The sequence below is a fragment of the Aulostomus chinensis genome, chromosome 8 (assembly GCF_037954235.1).
Source record: "Aulostomus chinensis isolate RoL2024-O1b breed Wild chromosome 8, RoL_Achi_v1.0, whole genome shotgun sequence".
In the NCBI taxonomy this organism is placed as follows: domain Eukaryota; kingdom Metazoa; phylum Chordata; class Actinopteri; order Syngnathiformes; family Aulostomidae; genus Aulostomus; species Aulostomus chinensis.
In genome coordinates, this window is record NC_141327.1 from 13,196,406 (window position 1) to 13,219,504 (window position 23,099).

At 43.0% G+C, this 23,099-nt stretch overlaps 1 protein-coding gene across 5 annotated transcripts; it reads right to left on the reverse strand.

Annotated features, from left to right (window-relative positions):
- Positions 1-1,431: 1,431 nt before the first annotated feature.
- On the reverse strand, positions 1,432-22,975 carry tmod1 (tropomodulin 1). 5 transcript variants are annotated; one of them, XM_086211061.1, is made up of 13 exons: positions 22,705-22,975; positions 18,085-18,144; positions 17,927-18,008; positions 16,849-16,985; positions 12,698-12,854; positions 11,181-11,297; positions 8,809-8,898; positions 8,107-8,237; positions 6,949-7,056; positions 6,258-6,401; positions 5,794-5,938; positions 4,208-4,307; positions 1,432-3,318 (listed from the first exon to the last, which is right to left on the reverse strand). In XM_086211061.1, exons 4-13 carry the CDS (start codon positions 16,969-16,971, stop codon positions 3,300-3,302), a joined length of 1,134 nt encoding a protein of 377 aa, XP_086067187.1. In that variant the 5' UTR covers positions 16,972-16,985; positions 17,927-18,008; positions 18,085-18,144; positions 22,705-22,975; the 3' UTR covers positions 1,432-3,299. The 5 variants fall into 5 exon arrangements, with proteins under 5 accessions (XP_086067187.1, XP_086067188.1, XP_086067189.1 ...); XM_086211062.1 differs by lacking the exon at positions 22,705-22,975 and adding an exon at positions 18,928-18,993; XM_086211063.1 differs by lacking the exon at positions 4,208-4,307.
- Positions 22,976-23,099: the final 124 nt, after the last annotated feature.

Here is a 23,099-nt window from a genome sequence, read left to right on the forward strand (position 1 = left end):
GGTTCTGTTCATAACCTTAATGGATAGAATTTCTAGGCGCAGCCGGGTGGTGGAGGAGGTCGAGTTTGGTGGCGGGCGGGTGTTGTCAATGCTTTTTGCGGATGATGTGGTCCTCTTAGCTCCATCAGGCCACGACCTCCAGCTCTTGCTGGGACAGTTCGCTGCTGAATGTAAAGTGGCTGGGATGAGAATCAGCACCTCCAAATCTGAGGCCATGGTCCTCAGCCGGAAAAGGGTGATTTGCCCACTCCAGGTTGGGGGGGAGATCCTGCCACAGGTGGAGGAGTTTAAGTATCTCGGGGTCTTGTTCACCAGTGAGAATAAGATGGAGATTGACAGGTGGATTAGGGCGGCGATGGACTGGTGACCCGTCCAGGGTGAACCCCACCTCTTGTCCAAAAGCCGCTGGGGTAGGCTCCAGCCCCCCCGGGACCCATATCAGGATAAACGATAGAAGATGGGTGGATTTTTATTTTGACGTGGTTAGACCTTATTGAAGACTGTACTGTAACTGACAATTATATGTGTTTTCTTTCCCCTTTTTTGTACCCTGGAGGTGCGCAGACAGGTTTGACCAACCAGATGGCAGCTGGAGGGTCAGAGACAGGACGGCCTCTAACGAGCTGAGTCGGAAGTTGTAACTGTTCTGGATAAGGGTTAGTTGTTTTAAACTGTATGTTTTGTTTTTTGTTTGTTTGTTTTTAATAAAATGAGGATGCAGAACAATGAAGGAATGAAGTTCGCCCAAACCTCCTCCCTTCCTTGGGAAAGTCACTGAGGCAATTTCATACATGTCCAAAATGGTACAGCTCAAAGGGTTTCAAGTAGCGCACCATGAGGTACGATTCAGCACTGTAAAGATGACACAATATTATGAAATGTGATACAACTATGACAAGAGTTGCCCATAATAATTAAAATTATATTAAGAAGCCGACGGAGTAAGAAACATGATTCTTTGAGGACTTCAGTCCTAAAAACAAGTCCTTTTATTCCGAGATGCTATTTTATAATATTTATAATTTTATCACTCCATACCTTTGATAACATCAAACCTAATTTTTTTTTTTTTTTTACCAGGTCAGATACCTCAGTAAAAATCCAGCCGCAGCACAGTTTAACTGATATCATAGGACATGCTTAAGTATGGAGTGAGATTTTAATTTACTTTTTTTTTTTTTGCCATTTCCACTTAAGGATCCATAAAATTACCTCACTTGTATGAGCAGACACAAGAATTCAGAATGAAACTGCATCCTGTAGAGGAAATGAAACTGTCCACCTGAACAATCGCTTTCCAACTGAAGTGACAGGATGTAATTATTACATTTGGCCACAGAGTGGCACTGCTGTCTACATCTGGGGGAACGATACACGTCCTGACAAAATACAACCAAAACTAAAGGAAGTTGACACTCAGGACACAGTAGATTGATATTTTCAAGGCTCATTTATTTCAAAAAAGAAAAAAAAAAAAACCCAAACCAAAATGTGGACAATCAAACAAAACACAGATTCAAACACTATGACAAATCCAGCAGGAAAGAGAGAAGAAAGACCGGATGTGAGTCCTCATTCACTTTTAGAACGCTGTAATTATTACAAATGTTTACATCCACCGTTGGGTTTCTTTTCACTGTAATTTTTAGAAAAAGCATTAAATGAAATGTCGCATGAGTTTGACTTCTGAATATGATGTCAGACTTTCTAGGTACAGTGTTTCATGTCATGGGAGAAAGGATGGCAGAACTGTTTTAATATTTAAGCCTGCAGCTGGGAGTTCACTCATTTGCTTTAGGCAATAAATACAGACCCATTTGAACAATGGTGATATTTCTTTTTATTTTTACCCGTTAGCTGCAGTTCCTCAATAGGTAGCAGCCCTGTTTTTGCTTTGCGTGCTGATGATCTTTAAGTTGTAGCAAAATATACAGCGCTGACATTACCATCATACAACTGGGACGTTTGCTACAGTTTTGTGTTTTATAAAGTAAAGATTTTGCCCTTAATGAGAAGAACATTTCTGCTGTGAACTCATTATCAATCCAGCATTAGTGTAAAACCACATTTTAACTGTTCTTGGAAAAGTTGTTCAACATGCACATTTGAAACTGCAAAGAGGCTTTGCTGAATTTTTTTTCAAATCAGCCGGATCTGAAACTACCAAAACATTCGAGGTTTCCTGTGTATTTCTAAGTATGTGTCTAACATCCTTTACTGAAAGAGTCAGACGTTAATGTGAATCCGTATAATAGGTGTGAACAGTCTCATATTAAACCACACATTCTAGCTCCAGTAAATACAAATAAACACAAACAATCAACAAACCAGACCTGGTTGGAAGTGTCGCTGTTCAGGATGTCAGTTATATATTCGACACATACACACCCACCGATGGTCGGACGCACAACAGTTAATTCTTCAGAGCGGGACAGAAGCTCCCTGCACAGACATCCATTCACTTTTAGGTTGTAGGTGTGTTTTTGGATACAAATACCGCAGATTTCACCTCATAAAATATTTAAGTGGCATTTAAATAATGCTAGTTCTCAGCAGTCGTCATCCCCAGCTAGCAGGAATGCTCTGCACACAGGTCACGCAACGCCTGGATAATGCAACAATGTCAGGTGTAATTAGAGTGCGCATTTTAATTTACAGCAACATTTTACACAAACTATTGCACTATCCAGCAATCGATCCAGGTGATATTTAAACGGTTTATGACTCTTATCAGGTTTGCCACAAAGAAATCAAGTCTACATATAATCTCACAGTAGTTTTACTAAGCAATTTGTGTAGCTTTGTAAGTATCCAGAGCCAGAAACTAGCTACAATACTCGCTTGGCTATACAATAATAATAATGATGCAATTTAAAAACTATCATTCAAAACCAATCCTTCAGCCTGATATGAAAATTCTAGATGACAGCATTACCGGGTTAGTTTGCAGGAAAATAACACAAACAAAAAAAACAAACAAAAAAATCAAAAATTCAAAAATCAGAGCACATAAATATTCTTAATAATCTCTCTCTTTGCATGCACTGGATGCTAAGATGGAGACTCTGCTGATTACACCAATTTGATCTGTTCAAAACTACAATAAAAAGTCTAGATTCCCCCCCCCCCCCCCCCCCCCCCCACATCTTCTGCATGGTTGTCTGGAGAGGCCATCAGTGGCCTGAGGCTGCAGAGGGTTTACGGGGGGAGGCAGGGTGGGTTGGGGAGGGGGGCAGAGGATGGAGGGCAGCCCTGGTTTCTACACATTCGTCCGACACTTGGGGAAGATGGGTCCTCCCTCAAGCCTTCTCTTTCTTACTGTAGATGGAGAGAGGATAAAGTAGGGTTATGAGAGGAGGACAGAGAAGGAGCACAGAGACAATATAACGCAGCCCAATAAAGCTTTTACTTTTATGGAGGATCTCCATCCTCGTCACTTTTAAAAGCTGAATTAGTTATTTCCTTTGCACAGAGCAAGAATAGGGAAGAGACAGTAAGATCAAAGGTGTGCCATTTGTCTTTAAATGGCCGCCAAGGTAAACAACTTTAGCAGAAGCTCGGGAAGAAGAAAATGAGATTTCAATGAGAGGAGGAAGGAGGCTTAGAAGGAGGCTTAGAAGGAGGCTGAACAGCGACAGAAGAAGTCTTCCAGATGGTGCAGCAACAGCAAAACAGGCACGAATAAAGATCCAAAGAGTACAAAAGACCAGGTGTGGAGGGATGAAGGCTTCTGTAGTACAGCCAAAGGACAGTGGGACCTCTACACATCTGTACCGCAGGTTGAATTAGTCACCCTGACTAATCAGACAGAACAGAACCATGAGGTGTGCACTGTTGTCCAGACGTCAGTGATTAGGTGTTCAGGGTAGCTTGTGTTGTGTTTTAGAATATTAATCTGTTTCTTACTGTTCTGTATTTCGATTGTACGGCTTGTTCTCCAGTGACAGACGTCATTCGTTCTGGAACTGGTGTGTTACGCTTGATTTTTGGGCGGGTGTTCTTCAACTGTCTACATTTGAGACTGCAGTACAGGGCTGAGGTGGACCAGATGTCAAGGAAGGAGATAAAAAAGTGATGAAAGATCTTGTGAAGGTTCTTTGAGGAGTATGACAGGAGGTGGTCAGCGGTTCCACTGATCCGGAAAAAGAACCAGGAGTTGTTGGCAAGAGAGAGGCGAGGCTGAGCAGTCAAACGGTGCAGTGTTTACTTAGACTTAGACTTGAACTTTGTCCCAAAGGCCCTCTCCAGCTCCGGGACGGACAGAGTGAGAGTGAAGGAGCCGTCGGACTCAGACCTGACAACTCGGGCTTGAGAACGAGAGGGGAGGAAAAGTTATGACACAGAAACGTTTGTCTGTACTGTGACTAAATAAAACCATGATGATAAAATAAACAGAGAATCCAAGAATCTTTATGCCAAACCAGGGTGTTAATCACAATTCAGAACAGTTGTGCACTGACACACACAAACGTAAAACTGAACCGCGCGATGATCCATGTTCACATAAATGCAAATGTGTCACGAGACACGTTACATGGCTTTTACTGACCTGAGACCAGCCGGCTATTGAGGTTATGTTGCACTTCCAACTAGCAGGGTTGAGTCCCATAATACTGGCTAAAATAAGCCAAAAGTTGGAATGATCCCAAAGATTTTTATTTTATTTTGAGTTGTCAAAGTAATGGATTAACTTATATAAATTATCCATCCAAGGGGCTCAGAGGTAGACCGGCCGTCCAGCAATGGAGGGGTCGTTGGTTCAAGCCTCACTTCCCCTGGTGACCCCCAGTGTCCTTGAGCAAGATACTGATCCCCTCAATGCTCCTGATGGCCCTGTGATGGACTGGCGACCCATCCAGGGTGAACCTCACCTCTCATCCAAAGTCAGCTGGGAGAGGCTCCAGCCCCCCCAGCAACCCTTAAGGAATAAGCAGTATAGAAAATGGATAGATGGATGGATGGATGGATGGATGGATGGATGGATGGAGCTACTCAACAGCTCAATTTAACCTGAGAATAAAGTTTAGGATATTTATGTTTACCAGCTCTAGCGTTGGGACAGGAGACGTGACATCTAGACGCTTGTACACGGTTTCACAGCTGAGCCTTTTATCAACATTTGGAACAACAGAATATGAGTCAAGAGGGAACTCCCCAAAACCATTCCCATCAACATGTCGCTCTGATAAAGAGAGAAAAAGATATTTTCACAATTTGTATTGTGAGAGGATGTAATTATATTGAATTTATCCTTGAGTTAAACCTTCAAAATACATTCATTTTTCTCAACTAAGAATTATTTAGAGAATTATGACGATTGTGATTTTGTGAGCTCTTGTGCTATTTTTGTATGGTTGTTTGTTTTTAAGACCTTGGGTCTGGTGTGAAGAGTTTCTATCTTGTGCCAGAAAATGTTCATTAAATTTCATTAAACGTGAAATCCTGCTCTCCCATGCACACGCTGATGTCATCACTGAGGAAGGCTCTGTTTTGATAAGTCTGGTCCTTCTGGCCGTCCTACTGAAGTACCAGCCAATGACATCACTCTCATTCGGAGGGTCTGATTAAACCCAAGGAGATATAGCGAAGATAAAGTGTCAGCACTAAGTACTACCACTGCCAAACGTAATACTACTGTATTTAGTTTATGTAACCCACTGAGGCAGCGGCTGGGGGCAGATAAAAACCCTCAGTGTGTCTACACTATTATACGTGTGTGTGTGTGTGTGTGTGTGTGTGTGTGTGTGTGTGTGTGTGTGTGTGTGTGTGTGTGTGTGTGTGTCTATAGCTCACCAAGGTCGTTGTTATTCATCATGGCGTTGGAGCCTCGGAGGCGTGGGCCCTGCTGGGTGAAATGGTAGCCGAACTTTAATAGTGTGGTGTTTTTCTCCAGCATGCTGGCGATCTCCATCTCCACCTTGTTGCCTAATGGTTGGCTCTGAGAGAGAGCGAGAGAGAGGACGGGGATTAATGGTGCCGGGGCGATCATGAGAAGGTCAGGAGAAAGGAAATACATGAGAGGGAAGCAGAGACGGGTGAGGGGGTGCAAGAAGGGTGAGTAATGCAGCAAAGAAAGACAATCAGTAAATCATTCCACCAAGTGGAGGTGTGACACATCACAAGAAATCTGGAGCATCAGAATGAAATGACCGAGATGGTCTGTGTACACCAGCTGACACTCAATGCGTTCTATCCCAGTCAAGGAGCAACTGAGGACGTGTGTGTGCGTGCGTGTGTGTGTGCGTGCATGTGCGTACCTGATTGTCTATCTTGAGCTCTTGTAGCGTCGTGTTAAACTGCAGCGACTCTATAAGCGCCAGGATTCCCGTCCCTGTGATGAAGTTGGACTCAACATTCAGACTCTTGAGTGTTGTGTTAACCTTCAGCATCTCTGCCAATGCCTGAGAACACACACACACACACACACACACGCACACGCACACACGCACGCACGCATGCACACACTTTATCTTCATCTTCATTTTACTCTGATTCACAGCCATTTGGATCCGACACCTGGTTGTCAAAGTGAGTCATTGAAGCAAACGAAACATAAAATCCAACTTAAATTATTATAAATTCCAATAACTTATTGGAAATATGATCTTGATTTACTCTTTATTTCATCCGTTTGTTCCAGAACTTTCAGTCAGTTGACCTTGATTTATCATGATTTTGTCACTTTCACTGGTTGCTAGGTAAAGACTGAATGTGCACCTGAATCTCTCTTGTGCTGCTGCTGCCTTCATGAATCAAATACAACAGATAAATCAAGAGAGCAGGCAGAATGATGTAATTCCAATAATTCTCACCGGGACGCGGGTGCTTATTCAGAACATGTGTACGAGCAATCTATGAACTGACACCCAAGGAAAAATCCTACAATGTGGGTGATTTAATCCTCTTCTTTTTTTCCCCCAGGGAAATAGATGAACTCATGTGACTCACAAACGCTACGGGGTCGTTGCTTCTGGTTCCTACGATGCTGAACCTCTCCACCACCGTGTTCTTCAGCAGAGCCTCAGCGTACGCCTTGAGAGTCGGGATGGGGATGTTCTGTTCGAAAGAAAGAAATTTTACAGCTCAGTAAAAGTTGTATGTTTACCTCGTGATGAAACTGTAGCCAGAGATATTGATGAATTGTTTTAATACTTTTGAACGGAACCTATACTGATAAACTGCTTTTATCTCCCCATGGAAATGTTGGTCACGTCTCTTTATTGTCACTTGAGGAATTGAAAGTTCTGACTTTACATTGCGCCGCCAACTTGTTCAACTCAAGTTCACCGTGGTTAAAAGGAACCACTGTAAACTTACAGTGGCCACTGGAAGCAATAAAATAACACTGCTCTCAGATATAATTTAATGGATGTTGATAAATAGTTATTGACAACAGTAGTTTTTTAAAGTACATGTATTACATTGTTAAAAAAAAAGAAAAAAAATAATGATGCTGAAATTGAAGCTTAATTTTTATACTGTACATGAAATTATCTCTTTTTTTAAGTAAAATTTAAATCTATTAGTGGTAGAAATTGTGTTAAAATCCTATTAAGTCTCAAAAGAATAAATGAAAATATTATAAAATCCATCTTCAAACAATGTTACCAATTTGAAACAATCAGTTTAATTACTACATTATGTTAATGAAGAAGTTTCTGAAGTAAAGAAAAACCAAGCAACGTAGGATCAATATGCCAGAGAAAAATGTAAAATCCGTGCACAGACACAGTCTGGATCTGATCAAACACGGTTCTGTCAACAGAGGGAACAACGCAGGGCCCCAAGTGCGGAGTGTGGTTTGACGCTCTCAGAGGAAAACGTCACCAAAACCTGCCAAAACTGAAGCGGCATCCTGACACAAGACCGCCAACTGGATGGATTTCATTTATAGGCTGCACTTCAAATAGATTATGAGATTAGAAGTGAATAGATTATCCAAAATAATTTGGGGATTTTTTTATGGTGCCTGGCCTGTTACAAGTGTGAATAGTTGGGCCTTGAAGTAGAAAGGGTTGAGAACCACTGTTCTATTTTAACGCTCATCCGAACACACACACGCGCACACGCACGCACGCACGCACGCACGCACGCACGCGGCCTCACCTTGATGTTGTTAAGGTTGACCTCCACCAGATCAGGGTCGTTCTTCTTTATTCTGGTCAGAGTTTCCTCGACGTCAGTAGAGTTGGGCTCCTCATCAGGCACTGGTTTATACTGGGTACACTGGATCACACCTGACATGAATTCATAGCACACACTCTGATACAGCAGGAGGATAATGTAGTTGTACATCCTACAGTGGGAAGAACACTGGTGTGGTCTTTTCGTAATGTTGGCTGTTTGTTTTTCCTTCTTTGCCTTCATGCTGAAGTCGTGACGTACATGAGGTTTAGCTCTCTATGTAGAGACAACATGTGTGCATTGAAACCAAAACAACAGGAGACTTTTTAAGAGCGCTCACTAACTTAGTGCTTAGTTTTCATGACTGCAGCTTTATTTTTGCATGATGTGGAAAAAAAAGCACTGAGTCAATTATCTGTGATAAAATAAACTAACATTCCACCAGCATGAGATCACTTTTCTTGTTTCCAAGCCAGCTTGCTTCAACATTGTTCTAGAATGAGGTGATATTTTCTTTTAAGCTTTTGAGTGATCTGCTGTGTTTCAGGGTACTTTTACTTATCCCTTCCTGGAATTAATGTAGTTTTGTGTTATTAAAGAGGAGAAAATACCTTCTGCAGTTGGGAGACTTCATCGACAAATCCAAACTCAGTACATAAGTTTTAATGTGTGTGTTTGACGTACTGTTGAGGCCTTGCTTGTTGACGATGGTGCTGCTAGTCAGAGCTTCGTAGTACTGCTGGTTACTCATCAGCTTGTGCATGCCCAGGATGGCTGGAAGACAGCAGGGAGACGGAGTGAGGACGGAAAGAATGGAGCAGATGGACAAAGGCTCAGAGGCAAAGTGAGAAAACTGCGGATGCTAAAGTGAAAACCACAAGTGATGCACACACAGTTACACACTAATGTAATTTTTTTTAAATCATTCATTTGACCGCCATGCGAGTAAAGAACGGATGAAGTCGGGTTCGCAAGCAACAGCCTCAACTCCAACAATCAACCTGTTTTTGGTTGTGGTAACTAAAACTGACTTCCTGCCCTATTTTGGCCAGGGAAGGAAGAATCTGAAGCTACACTGAGAACACAGCAGTGATTAATCACACTGTTTTTAGACCTCACTATACCCTCAATGACCATGATTCCTAAACTGGGGTATGCCCAGGAGTACGCCAAAAAAAACCCTCCTCTCTAAATCCTCCATCAAGAGTAGACCTTTGTTTTATGTTTCTCCCATCCACACTCTTTGAAGACTCGCTCGTTCTCTTCCTGATTAGATTCCCTCTTCATGTATAAACTAGGCATGAAGTTGTAGCCAGTCAGAGGCAAAGGAGGGCTGCAGGAACAGTCCAGTTCCAGCTCCTGCATCACAAAAAATGAGACCCCTAACCCCAAATATGTCGCCTACCTTGCTAAAATATGGCTAAATAGCTACATCAACCAACACCCATGGGGGCAGCAGAGCGTCAGATGATGCAATTAGCTCAAGAAAACCGGGTTATGACTGGAGAAACCATCTGCTCCAGTGCTAACAGTATAGTTTCTGACAGAGCTAACATTGACATTAGCAGTGCTAGCCTAGCCACTGTCAGTAACACTGTCGTGTCTTCATATAACAGGCCTGCTTTGTTTGTTACACTTGTAGCAGGCTCACAAACATATCAAAAAAGTAGCATCATGTTTGTGGGGGTAGAGGAGGCTCACAGCTGGAATCTCTAAGGAAGGATGAGACTTTTCAGCCACTGCTCTAGTAGGACGAAAGAGAGAACGATGATCTCTGTTATTTATGAGCAACACCGAGAGCATGAGAACAGAGTGTCTTTGAAAAGACATAAACACTTAGTGCTGTGCAGGGAGGCATGATACCCTTACCAACTCCAGGCACTTGGGCTCCTAAAATACGTCTCATTGTCAAAAGTCTGTTGGCTGGAACGCGTCTGTCCTGCTGATGCAGGTACCAGAGTGACACGGAGACACTCTTAAAGTCTAAAAATAAACCCACACCGGGTAATAAAGCAATTTAATGATTCCATGAACACAAGGGGGAAAAAAATGTAACACTATGATTGGAGGAAAAAAATCTGCTATTTTTCTGAATTAATTAATTATGTAGTTACTTTAGAAAACAGCAGATTTTTTTTGGGGGGGGGGGTGGTCTCATTAATTGAAAATTTTCATTGTTTCTGAATTGATTCGATCATTTTTCTAATAAAAAAAAAAAAATCAGCTTTGTTAATCTCTGAGCCAGCAGCTGACTCAAGATCAGCCGAGCAGACTCCCTCATTAAGGACCCAATTATCTAACTAACTGGGGAAAACAGTTGATTTTTTTTTCCTAAAGGGAATGCGAGATGCGTCCCCCCCAATTCAGTTTAATCAGCAATAACATTTTACGCAAATAGGAGTCAGTAGATGTCAGAGGCTGATGCAGTGCACACCGTGATAAAACATGGCGTCATCCATCTTGGAAACAACATCGGTTCCAAGTCATTACAGAGTTCTTAACCTCAGAACAAGCAGCTGACTCAAGATCAGCTGAGCAAACTCCCTCTTCTCAGCTGAAACAGCTACAGAGTTTATTCATACAGCACCGTCCCCTCATGCCTTCACGATGCACGTTCCTCTCTAACATGAATACCCGTAGCTGCCGGAGTTTCACTTCATGTGACTTACAGTACAACAAGCCGACAACACCAACATGCGAACGGTGCGTGCCGTCTGCAGATACCCTGCATGGAGCTCAGCTAACAGACAGAATGATCCAGCAGAGATGGAGGGATGGATAGGAAGGGTGGTGGGGGGATGGAAGTGGTGGCACTGGAGGAAATGAAGAAGAGTTAGATTGAGGAAAAGATGCTTGTGAGGTGCTAGTAGAGGAGCTCATGATTACAATGATTAATGAGAGGGAAGCATGTGCAGGAGATAAAGAGTTCCTTAAATCACTGGGGGGGGGGTGAGACATGTAGGAACATTAAAATAAAATCCTTCTAAAATCTGTATATTCAAAACTGATGAGTCTTACTTGTATTAGGTGTGTGTGAAGGTTTTGGTGTGTGTTACCTGCGATGTCACAAAGTTCAGCATCAGTAGCACTCGCCAGGGCTTCTTCCAGCTCCGGCTCCAGAGTGACATCCTCCATAATGGGGTCCACTATCTTTTTAGGCACAAAAGCTTTCCCTTCAAAGTGAACGGATATATTTAGTGTACAAAAATGGACTTTTTTTTAATGACTCTAACATTTTTTATGAAGGGGAAAGGCACAGTGAATTCAAGGTCCTGCGCACGCATGCATGCGCACACACAAGGGTTTTCAACCATACTGGAAAATGAGACATCTGTTATGAAGCCTGGCTTTGAGTCAGACCAAACTTCATCAAGTGAAATTGACGTGCTTGCGGTGGCCAAAAGCAAAGAGGGACAGGAAATAGCCTGGGGATCTATCTCGATATAAATAGTAATCTAAAATCAGGCCATTAAAGTTGTGAAATTAAAAGCACTTGGAGAGCGCATACCTCGCCCGCGGCCAACTCCCGGACCCTGGCACTGTCCTACCGATAAGCAGGACCTTGCACCACTGCACATTTCGGTATGTGGTTGTTCGATGGAGAGAGAGGATGGAGCAGACAAATGCATGAACCGTGGGGCAAATATCACTGCCTGCATCCAATAGGTGGCGCTAGAGACCCCAAACTTATTACATATAACGTTGCCGTACATCACCGGACAACAAGACGATCCATCAGAGGAATTCCTGAGTTGCACATCCACCGTGGATGTTACTGTTATAAATCTGAGATGGTAACAGTTCAAGCAGCCCTGATATGAATGCACCTTCACCCTCCTCACGGCAGTAGAAAGAACATTTCCTCTGTAATTCGTGAGAGCAGCAGTCGGTGCTGAAGGATCACCAGCTGTGTTACATAAGAGCTGAGCCATCTGAGGTGAGTCTTCCCAAACCTGACCGCAGGCTGGTGTCACCATGTCTGATTGACTGTAAAGACTCAGAGATTTGGGCGATTACCGATCGGTCAGCTGTGTTTGTGTGTTCAGTCACTTGTCAGACATATTCTGACCTTGATCTAAAGCCCAGGCTGCTGGCAGCAGTCACCTGGGTCGCATCGCTCGTGTCATACGGACCAGTTCGCGGCTCACTTTGTGTGTCCAAAACCAAATGTAGAATTTAAATGTCTTCAGTGGTTTTCATGACCAGAGTGACAGATGCAGCACAGAGGAGAGTGACAGAGGGGAGACCTTCTAGAGTTTCACCCAGACATTTGCAGTATCTCTCACCATCCATCACAGCCCTCGGAGATGGAGCTGGTCCTGGCAGGCTGTCAGGTCTCACATCTGATGAGGGCTGGTTTTGTGGAACAAATCACCCACCAGGGAACTGAAAACCCCCTTCTAGTCATCGATACCCCGGGTTTCCTATCCAGGCCTCAACTCTTTATCTTCCCATTGTGTGTAAAACTGGATATTCCCTCTTCTCTAAAATACATGAATAAGTCGGTACTTTCACCAAAAATGAATATTACTACAAGAAAACTATTAACTTCTCTGGAAGCATCCACCCTCACCTCTCTTTTCCCCAGTGAAAGGCACCAGGTCTTCTCTGTCAGGATGTTCTTTGGCCTGTTTCTCCAAGTGAGCCAGCAGATTGTCTCTCTGAAACGTTCCTGTAGGAGCTTTCTTGGTCTGGTCCTTCTGCCGCATCCCTGCTGGTAACAGTGCATTCTAGAGCAGTAGGGAAACTTCCATAATTACAAGATTGGCATACATATTTGTCGGAGCAGCACCAGTGGATACTCAGTTGAGAAGTGCTGCGATGGTAATGTGTTATGAACCCGCCTCCGTACCGGATTTGCACCTTTTCTCACAGTGAAAACACTGATAAATATTTCTATAGGAGGATTTCAGTGAAACCTGAACTGACATTTGTGGATAAAGATACTGACTTTGATGATCCTCTAACATTTCTCCTGGTGCCACCTGCAGGTCAAAAGGAATCAGTCCCTAATTATTACTTCGTTAATAACCTACAAACGTAATCACGTAGCACAAAAAAAAATTATTCACATGATAATAATAATAATAATGAAGACTAGAAGTAGAAGTAGTAGTAGAATATCTTTAACTGAGCAGAAGTACTTTCATATGACTGAGATATTACACAACTGCAAGTTTAACTACTGCCAAGTATTCTCCTCAATCTCTAGTCAGAGTATTGGTTATTTAACTGTTGTACTACCAAACCGTTTAACGCTGTTTTAAATGGTAAGAGCTAGCGAGCATGACATCGAAAGAGATGCCTAAAATGTCAAATTAGCAAATCTTGCGGGTGATGTGAAAATTCATGGTTAAAACTACACAGATATGCAGATAAATATGAAGTTACAAACTTATTTAATGTTTCTGAAACTGTGTAGAGTACTTGTAATTATTCTAAAACCGACAGGAAGAAAGCTTCCAGACGTGACAATGGGTACTCGTCTCTGTATTCTCTTTGTCAGTTCCACTCTTTTCAGCTGTGTTGTTTTCTCTCTCCATTTGGTTTCTCCAGTCTCTAAATTAACCTCTGTGTTGTTCAGGTGACTGGCCCCAATCACCTGGCTGCTGCAGGCTGGCATCAGCTGACACTCTTATTGACGACAAAAAAGCAGGTTAGAGGTTTGGATAAAGGCCAAAGTGGCTCCGTCAGATGTGATTTAGTCAGGTGATATCACGCTAAACTCAGTGGCAAAATAAGTCACAAAATTAAAGTGTTGATTAAAATACTCATTAAAAAAATCAACTGTCCTCAGAAATACTATTATGTCGTAGTAGCGCCTCTGGTTTACATAGTGAAACATTGTCCCTGTTAAATTTCGAAATTGTCAACATGCCATTGGTAGCATTGTTAGCACGTTAGCATGAAATAGCAGGGAAACACAGGTGTTTCGAGTCCGAGTAACGAGGGCTCTCTTTCAGACACAGAGCCTTCGTGAATCTGAATGCCAACACCTGTGCTCGCCTACTTCTTCATGTCAAAACGCCTACTGTGACCTCACAGTGCTGGCCTCTGACTACTTCCGTCCTCCAAGTACTGAATACAAATCCTGTAATATTTTGACACTTCTACTACGGCATCAGTAAAGAGCGGTGAAGTAGATATTACTCAAAGATAAACCTTTTCTTTTTTTGTCTTTGCCTCGTCCATTTTTTTCCCAATGTAATAACAGGCTGAGAACTGCTGGCTCTCAAACATGTACTCAACTGTAGGAAAGGACCGATTTGTATGCAAGGATCATTTACGGGACATTTTAAAATGACGAGGAGTCGCGACACACAAATCAATGAGTAACTGTGTAATTTAGAAGCAAGTTTCCTGTCTAGTCGTGAAAACAACAATAGTTAACATAAACAAGAATGTTAACTGATGAAAGTAAATCATTTCCGGTCATGTTTCTTAGGTTGTTAAAGGATGAGAAGCACACAAACCCAAGTGGGATTATTTTTTTAAAATATTTTGCAGCTTTTTAAGACTTTTTTTTATAGTAAAGTTTTGGTAAGAGATAATAATGTAGCGTTGAAAGCAAATGTGGGGGAGAGGTGTGCGAGTCTTGCATCAGCCCTTATCTACAGTATATTCCAGCAAAACACAGGACCCAGAAAGTTCCCAGAGTTCCGCAGCTCACCGCGTTATTTTTAACTGAAAGCAACGTTCAAAATCAAGCTCTTGGAAGTGCTACTTATAGCTCCGTATCTTATCTGTTCTCTCAGCACTCAGCCTGTCGCTTCTCTTAAGTCTCTCCCCGTCTTTCTATGTCTCTCACTCGCGCTCGTCTGCCTTCACCTTCTCTCTTTAATGAAATCCGAAGAATGTACAAAGTCAGAGTGTTCATAATTGCCTCGTTTTGAAAACCTCTCCCTCTACTCATTCACTTCCAGAGGTGGTTCATAAATGTTCACACAAGCTGTGGTAGCATGTCAGGGGAAAGCCGGACCATATCACAGCATCACGCCCAAGCGTCCAATATCACACTGTTACATCAGCTGCAGATGGCGCTCTGTGGCAGCATGTTGTTTTAACAGAGACTTTCTCTCCTCGACTTCCCGCTTCTACTTTCCTTGCACCCAGTTCTTCATTCACAATATGGTAAATATTGCTTTTGTACTGCAACACTACTCAGAGTACTCGGTGTTCAAGTATCCACCGAGGACACAGATTATAGAACCCCAAACCTCCACTGCCCCCACTCATAACAAGATATAAAATCAGTAGTAAAGACGAAGCACTCTGTAGGACCAAGGTAAAAGTTTTCAACATTCTCGCCCCCATTTGCAGCAGCAGCAGCAGCAGAGAGGGTCTCGCAGCTCAGAGAGCTGAGGTTTCTTTGCAGAACATAAAAAATACAGGAACAAATAATTTTGTTGAACAAGAGGCAAAAAGCTGTCCTGTCCATGTGACACACTTCAGTCAGTACATGTGTGTTTTCAGAGCTAGACAAACTAGACAAATATATATATATATATATATATATATATATGTATATATATTTTTACACAGGTCCTTTTGCTGACTTTGTGTGCATTTGTGTGTGTGTGCATTTGTGTGTGTGTGTCTTAGACTTCAACTTTGTGCTAAAAGTCTGGCTGACAAATCAGAATAGTGCTGCGTAAAAGAGTGAATACGGAACAGGGAATGACTGAGTATTGGATATTTTTCTATGGGCAGGCTGAAGAGGGCAATATTTCTTATTTTTCCAATTGTTAGTTATTTCCTTATCGTGTATATATTTATGTTCAAAGTGTGCTTTTTCAAAATGTATTGTTCATACTATTGTTCATAGAGGAAGTTTCATTGAACACGTCAATTCAAAGACAGTCTTGTGTTGAGGTTTTGTTGCTGGAAATCTTGCCCCTGAAATTTTAACATTGACTACAACTGAATATCATCCGCAAGCATGAGCCTCCTTGACCTCACAGCATAAGCCCTGTGAATCAATATGGGTCGAGGCCAAATCCTTAACCGGGAAGTCTCTACGTTCTCAAATCACACGACATTCTCACAGTGACTGACAGGAAACTCTCTAAAACCTGAGAGCGGCTGGCGGACATGTTGTTCTTCTGTCTGAAATGACGAAGCATTTTCATTGGCTGCCAGGAACAGACGGTGAGCAGCCTTGCTGGGAAGGTTACAGTGTGTTTCAGACCAAATTGTCACTTCACTGTTGTGCAATAGGTTTAACCTCATAAACAAAGTAAGTGCACGCACCCGCAAATACACACTTCGCCCTCACAGATTCTTGTGTTTACGTCATGAGGTCCCTCGGGGCAGTCCGTGCTGGCATTAGTTTCTATAACAACACACGTCAGGTCCTGCAAATTATACCCCTCCAGTCATCCCCTTGGCACCGAGGGGGGACTGTAACAGCTGCTGTCACCACCTCCACCCATGATGCATCGCCCAGGGTACGAGGCTGGCGATGGATACAACAATTGCAGAAGTAAATACATCATTAAAAAAGCAAAAGAAGCTAAACATTTGTAGACGCGCTGGATCTACTGTAGCAAAGCCAGGAACAACAAGATTCACCGCCCGGCGTCCATAAACACAAATATTTAAATAAAGAGGGAAGCTAGCAGCAGCTGCAGTGTAGTGCTATCCTAATGACCTCACATAAGTCTTCTCTGACACAACAAACTCGCAGGCGCTCTCCCATATGTGCTTTGTGTAATATAAACTCACATCGGGATCGAGCTCCTCTAATTCATCCTCTAATCGCTGCAGCTCCTCCTCAGAGAGTTTCTTCAGCAGCTCGTCCTCATCGATGTCCCTGTACTTCTCCATCTCCTTCCTCAACACAGACATGATGGACAGCACACCTGGAGACATGGATCATGTGATCATCATGAAACATTTAAGTGTTAGTGCTTAATGGATGTTTTTTGTTTTGTTTTGTTTTGTTTTGTTTTGTTTTTAACTGAGTGACAACGCGTGAGCCAAGTTTGACGTCAGTCGGAGGAACGGTGCTGAACATCCAACCTCCTCTTCTCCTAATAAACGTGATGTTTGGATGGGGCTACAATACATTAGTGAATACCCCACTCGTGAATTTTGAGGCGCTTACATGGATCAATAAAGATGACATTTCCCAACAAGCGCCTTCACAAGTAAACACTTAATGTCATCAAAACAGAGGTTGGTCGTGGTGAGGCAGAAATCCTGCGTCTGCCGTGTAGTTCTCGGAGAGCCTAACGTTAGCTTTGTACTTCCAACAACTACATTTACACTACAAAAATGATAAGAGTGATGTTCATATCCTTTGCAAACACTTAAGTCTCATAGATGGCTTTTTTTTTTTTGTAACATATATTATTTTCTACAGGAATCCAAAATGGAATGTTAAAATGCCACTAGTTTTTGGTCGAGGGAAACCGTGGCGACACCAACGTCCAGGTTCAATGACAAACCGGTGTCATCCCCGCGGCCCTGTGTGGCTCTGTCACCTCAGACCTCGGGAACTCAGCGCCGCTCTTCCTCCGGGGGCCAGAAATTCACACGCACGTACGCCCTTCATTTATGAATGCACTTTTGGATTTAAACATTCAAAATAAATTCTAAATGCAGCTTTGATAAAAAAAAAACTTGACATACGTTTGAATTTCTTCTACCAAAATAGAAGCAGGGGGATACAATTTCAAGCTGAACCAAAGTTCTACTGCACTCATCATGGCTCTGTGTGACGAGTCGATTGAGCTGTACTCCATCTGTTGTGAAGTAAGTTTATACTGTACAAATACACTGTGATGGTGGTTCCTCTCACCTCAGTGACCCCTCCAGATGAGAAAGACTAAATGTGAGATCAGGATCCTGGCCAACCTCGGAGTGTGAGGGAAAAATGGTCTCTGTAGAAGGCAACAGGAATCACATCAGTGTTGGAAGCAAAGCTGACGTGTGCGGTAAAGACGCGGCTGTATTCACCTGAAGGAGCCCCAGCTCAGCCGAGCGCCCGTAGGTCTCCTGGGAAAGAGAGAGAGACACCTGGAGGGAGACAAAGTAGAAGTTCTTCAAAATAAAAGCGGTAGCGACCGTACGTTTGTGCGCGAGTTCGCTCATTTTCTCCCGCAAAAACAAGCAGATCCTGCTGCCTGCTGATAAATACCTTATGTGCTTAAAACTTAAGTTTTCATTCATAAACTTTGGGGTTTTTTTGGTATTCTTTTACAAAGTTAAGTTTTGATCACATCATGAGATTCATTCACTTGGTTCCCTTTTTCAAAGTTCAGCTGTGTTTCAGTGTCGTTCGTATTAATTTGTTGTACTTTATCAGATGAAGTTGAAGGAATAAATCATCTGATTTGTGATCTGATTTCTGAGAAGATCAACACCACTCTCATATCCTAATTATGAATCCACAGCACCTGGCCTTCAAACTGTATCCTTGCCAGATGGGCTTGAAAAAAGGTAGCAAAAAGGAATGATGTAATGGTTGAGAGAGACATGGTTACACCAAACAATTCAGAAATCTTGTTTGTGAAGTAATATTAAGTAGGAACAAAAAATAATAAGTAATTTTGTTTATTGTACATTGTTGTAAAAATAAATGTACATTTTCTAATCAACCCTAAAGTCCAATTTTAGTTTGAGTTACATTGTCACGAATATTCCTTGAAATAATCCCCTCTAACACTGCCGTTGTGACTCGCTGGTGTTTTTCAACAGGATTACGCAGAAACTGGATGTGACTTTCTCCAGGTTTGGTGACGTCGTGTAGCGTGGACAGGATCGGTCACGGCACCACGTGGTGGCACGTCCTTTATTTACCAGTGAATGTACTCCTTCAGACCTGGTCCACGTCAGAGTCGGACCAAACACCTGGTGTGTTGCTGTGAAGGCTGAGCGAGTTCTTGTTACACAGTGTTATTGTGGTGAGGATATTTTCACCGCAGAAGAGAAAACTGTAGTCACCGGACTCCGCGGGGCCTCATCTTTCCTAAACGTCACACGGTGGATGAAGACATCCACAAGCTGGACTCAGGTCAGAGACCTACTCAGAGGTGACAGGAAGTAAACCCAATGTAAAAAAAAAAAAAACAACAACTTCTGATTTAAATTAAAATTATACGACATGTTTAATGCGATGTACAGGGATACAGAGTAAATGTCTTCTCTAGCACCACCTAATGGACAGGAGGTGTCAGTTGCACCAAAGTGTGCACATCAGTCTTCTCCTGGATGCAAACTCCAAATCTGGTCAGGTTTATCCTCGCTCTCACTTTAGTGATGTCGGGAGGAATAAAACAGGTCCCTTTAGGAGCACCTAGAGTTTCCACCTGCAGCTGCTGACCACGGCAGAGGTCGGAGCCCTGGAAAGCCCTTCCTGGTTTATTTATTGTACTGGTTTTGTTTTTGTTTTTAAACCATATAAACGTGTTAGCCTTATCGCATTTATTTCCATTTCTCATTTGTTTCTGTTTAAAAAAAAAAACCCAGATAAGCATCATGTTGAGTTCAGTGAAAGCTCACAAAGATTCTTGCCATCACGACGGCGTGTGTCAGTCACAGTGAGCTTCGACCACCAGAATCTTTTCGGTTGATCCTGGAGTCCCAATGGACGTTGTTACTAAACTTGAGGAGAATCCCTCAAAGCATTCCTGAGATGTTGCAGTCAGAAGAATGGGACAAATGTATGGACAAGTGGAAAACATAATACCACGGCTGTCACACCACATTTCAGATAGACGATTGTTCGCTTATTGACTAAACTCCACCTGTCGCTGCCCTGCCTCAAAAAGAGCATTTCTGCTTTTCTTCCGTGGCGTTGAGATGCCAAAGTTTATCCAGGGTTACCCGACCGCCATCCATTAAGTGTCTTTCTGTTGTTTTCTCTCTCAGCTGACAGTGAATGGGGACCTGTTTTGCTCTCCAACTCCCCACATTTGGAAGACAAGTGATGAGTAACAGAACATTCGTAGGCCACAACACTTACATGCTCCGAATATCTGCTTTCAGTGACCCCCCCCCCCTTAAAACTGCAGGTCTAGGTTGGCTGCTGATAAGTCTCTAATAATACCCTCAGCATGGCTGCATCTCCAGAGCAGACTAAAGTCCAGTTAGGCAGAAGAAAAGTGCTGCATCAAAGCTTTTCTTTTCATCCTAAATATGTCAGCCGGTGAGCCTCCTCCTAAAAAGCGAGGTCAAGCGTGCCGTTGTTTTGTTCTGCTTTCTTTAAGCTCCATGACAAGACAAGTTTCCAAAACCAGAGATGAGGAGCTGGGCTGACTTCCAAAAAAAAAAAAGAAAAAAGAATTGCTGCTAGGAGAGCAGGAGCCCCTCTGATATCGAGCAGAGCTGCCACTGTGTGTGCACAAGCTTCAACATTCAGAGGGCAGAGAAGAAAAGAAAAGCTAGAAATACAAGAGGCTGTGCGCGCGCGCGTGCGTGGAGTCATTCAACACTTGACCCTGGGCCTTTCTCAGCGGGAGTGCGCGCTCCTCTGAGAATAGCAGCACTGACACAGGACGATCCATCAAGCGCGTGTGAAGCTTTGACACTGCCAGCTGCTCGTGCATCTCTGCACCGGCATCACCGGCAAACGGTGCAAATCAACGGCACTTAAAAAAAAAAAAAGAAAAGGAAAAAGAAAAGGTGTAAATATTTTGGTTTGATTTTCGAACACAGACGGGATGTCTGGAGAGCTCACGCGTGGTCTCAGCGCGGACCCGCGACTGTTCATAAATCAGTGAATTAAACCAGAGCGGAGGCATCGTTCTGAGGCGCTTCAGCAGACTTCTCCCGTGAGACGTCTTCAAACAGTTTAGGTTAGGACGTGAAGCTGACGGAAAACCGAGCACGAACACCTTATCGTCATGGATCTCTCGACTCAAAACACAGCAGGTTGAACTTGACGGCTTGACTCGTTCGCCTGCTGGAGGGAGAAAAACTAGTTGGTGGCTCCTGATGGAAGTAAAAGCAGAGTTTGGACCCAGCGGGTCAAATAGGAGGCTGGCAGATGCGTTCTTAGGAGGGGAGAGCTGTGGTTACTGTTATGAGGGTTTGGATCCTCCTCGAATAGATTTATCATACAGTAACTTTCCTGTTTCATATCTAATTGTTCATTTCATGAGTTGTTTTTATTTTTTTTATTTTTATTTTTTTTTTACCAGGGTTCATAAATCTTTCGGGCAAATTTCCTAGACCGTTTATATTCGGAAACATCCGAGTATGTGTGGAAAATGTGAGAAAAAAAAATAATCAAGGCAAATGTATAAGCAAAATCCATGACAGTCATAATTAAAAATACATTTATTTAAGGAAATTAAATCCAATTTTCTCAGTCAGTCTTTACTGATCAACACTTTTCCACTTTCTGGCTCAATTTATTTTTTCCAAAACTTCTCCAGGCTTTGACATTCGTGTTTTCCAATGACTTTTAGACTTTTCCAGGTTTTTCGTAATGGAATAATGCTGGATGTAAAGTTGACATAACAGTTAAGAGACTTTGAGCCTCATTCAGTGTGTGGTAAAGTTTTTAACCCTCACTTTAGTCTGATAGGCAGGAAGTAAAGCCCGATATCTATTTCCACACTAAACATCTATCGTTTTCCTCTTATAACTGTTAATCAGAACTCACTTTACCGTTCTAAGAGATACACAAGAGACGGAAGGAGCAACAATGTAGACATGATTAGACTTTGCTACTCGTCTGTAAGTCTAAATTGAGGGATGAAAGAGAGGAAGAACAAATCTGCATCATCCCATTATTGTCCAGTTCTAGTTTAGTCCAGGGGACCCACCCACCAGTGAGGACTGCTGGGTCTTGAGTCTCTCCTCCGGGGACAAGCAGAGTCACACACCGTGACCTACACGGAGGACAAAGCAGCTCACCTGTTGCCTCAAATATGGGCTCAGGCCAGTAACATGAAAGCCAAACCTTCTTTATTTTACATAAAGAAGTTGGAGCAATACACTGTAAGCAGGCTACATGTAGTACGTCTTTGAATGAATGAGTGTGTGTATGTGTGTGTGTGTGTGTGTTAGGGAACCACATCGCCATCCCTACATAATAAACAAGCTCCTGCAGTAAAATCACGGAGGATGCGCTTTTGTCTCGCTACAGTCAAAGAAAAGGGAGAAGAAACCTTTAACCTGAAAGGCTCCAAGGCTCCTCTGTTATATGTAGGTCACGGATGAACTGGCAGCCCACTTGCGGGCAGACAACTGTTGCACCTCAACGCACTTGTTGATAGAAATCCTGCTTATGCAAGCTGGTCATGCTATGACATGAATCTGATCCATTAATGTGTGCCTTCATTGCTGGCATCAACTCAGCCACAGAGGAACAGAACACATCGTCACAGGCCCTGAGCAGCTGGAATAGCAGAGCAATGTAGGGCTTTTCAAGGGTGCCATGACTGTAACACATGCTCTATCTGAAAGGACCCCCCCCCCCCCAATAAATAAATCCTGTTTTGATGGAAAACATACGCAACTTTATATTTTCTAACGCCAGATGTGCATTACTTCAAGCCAGATGTGATGTTCTCTTCTTCGGCCGTTTTACAGCCTGCTGCAGTATCATTTTTGCATTTATTTACGTACCTCCTCCTGCGCTATTTATAGCTGGACGGTCCCGCTGGATGACAGCAACGAATACTTTGACCAGATATGGTTTTCCTCAGAGGCGCCAGCACTCGCACAGCTCAGTCCGCTCTACTTCAGGGACGGGACCCAGAATCCAACAAAACTCCTCTAGACCACTCCGTCCATGACCCGCACTTAATCCTGAATTCAGCAGATTTCGACTTGCAAACAAAGTTTCCTCCCCCGTCCCCGGTCGTCTGTCGGCAGGCTGGTGGAGGCTGAATCTCATCTCCCGCAAAGGGCAAAGACGAGATCCTCCCTCCTCCTCCTCCTCCTCCCCCCGCACGGCTGCCCTGTCACTCCAGTGATGTCATGGAGAAGGACGGTGTCCATTATCGGACACCTCTCTCGCC

Coding starts and splice junctions, on each gene's coding strand:
- tmod1 (XM_086211061.1), bottom strand. CDS start 16,971: ATGTCTGTGTTGAGGAAGGAGATGGAGAAGTACAGGGACATCGATGAG. Junction 11,298..12,697: donor TTTCACTGGGGAAAAGAGAG/GTGAGGGTGGAT, acceptor TTCACTTTGAAG/GGAAAGCTTTTGTGCCTAAA. Junction 8,899..11,180: donor TGAACTTTGTGACATCGCAG/GTAACACACACC, acceptor GCTGTCTTCCAG/CCATCCTGGGCATGCACAAG.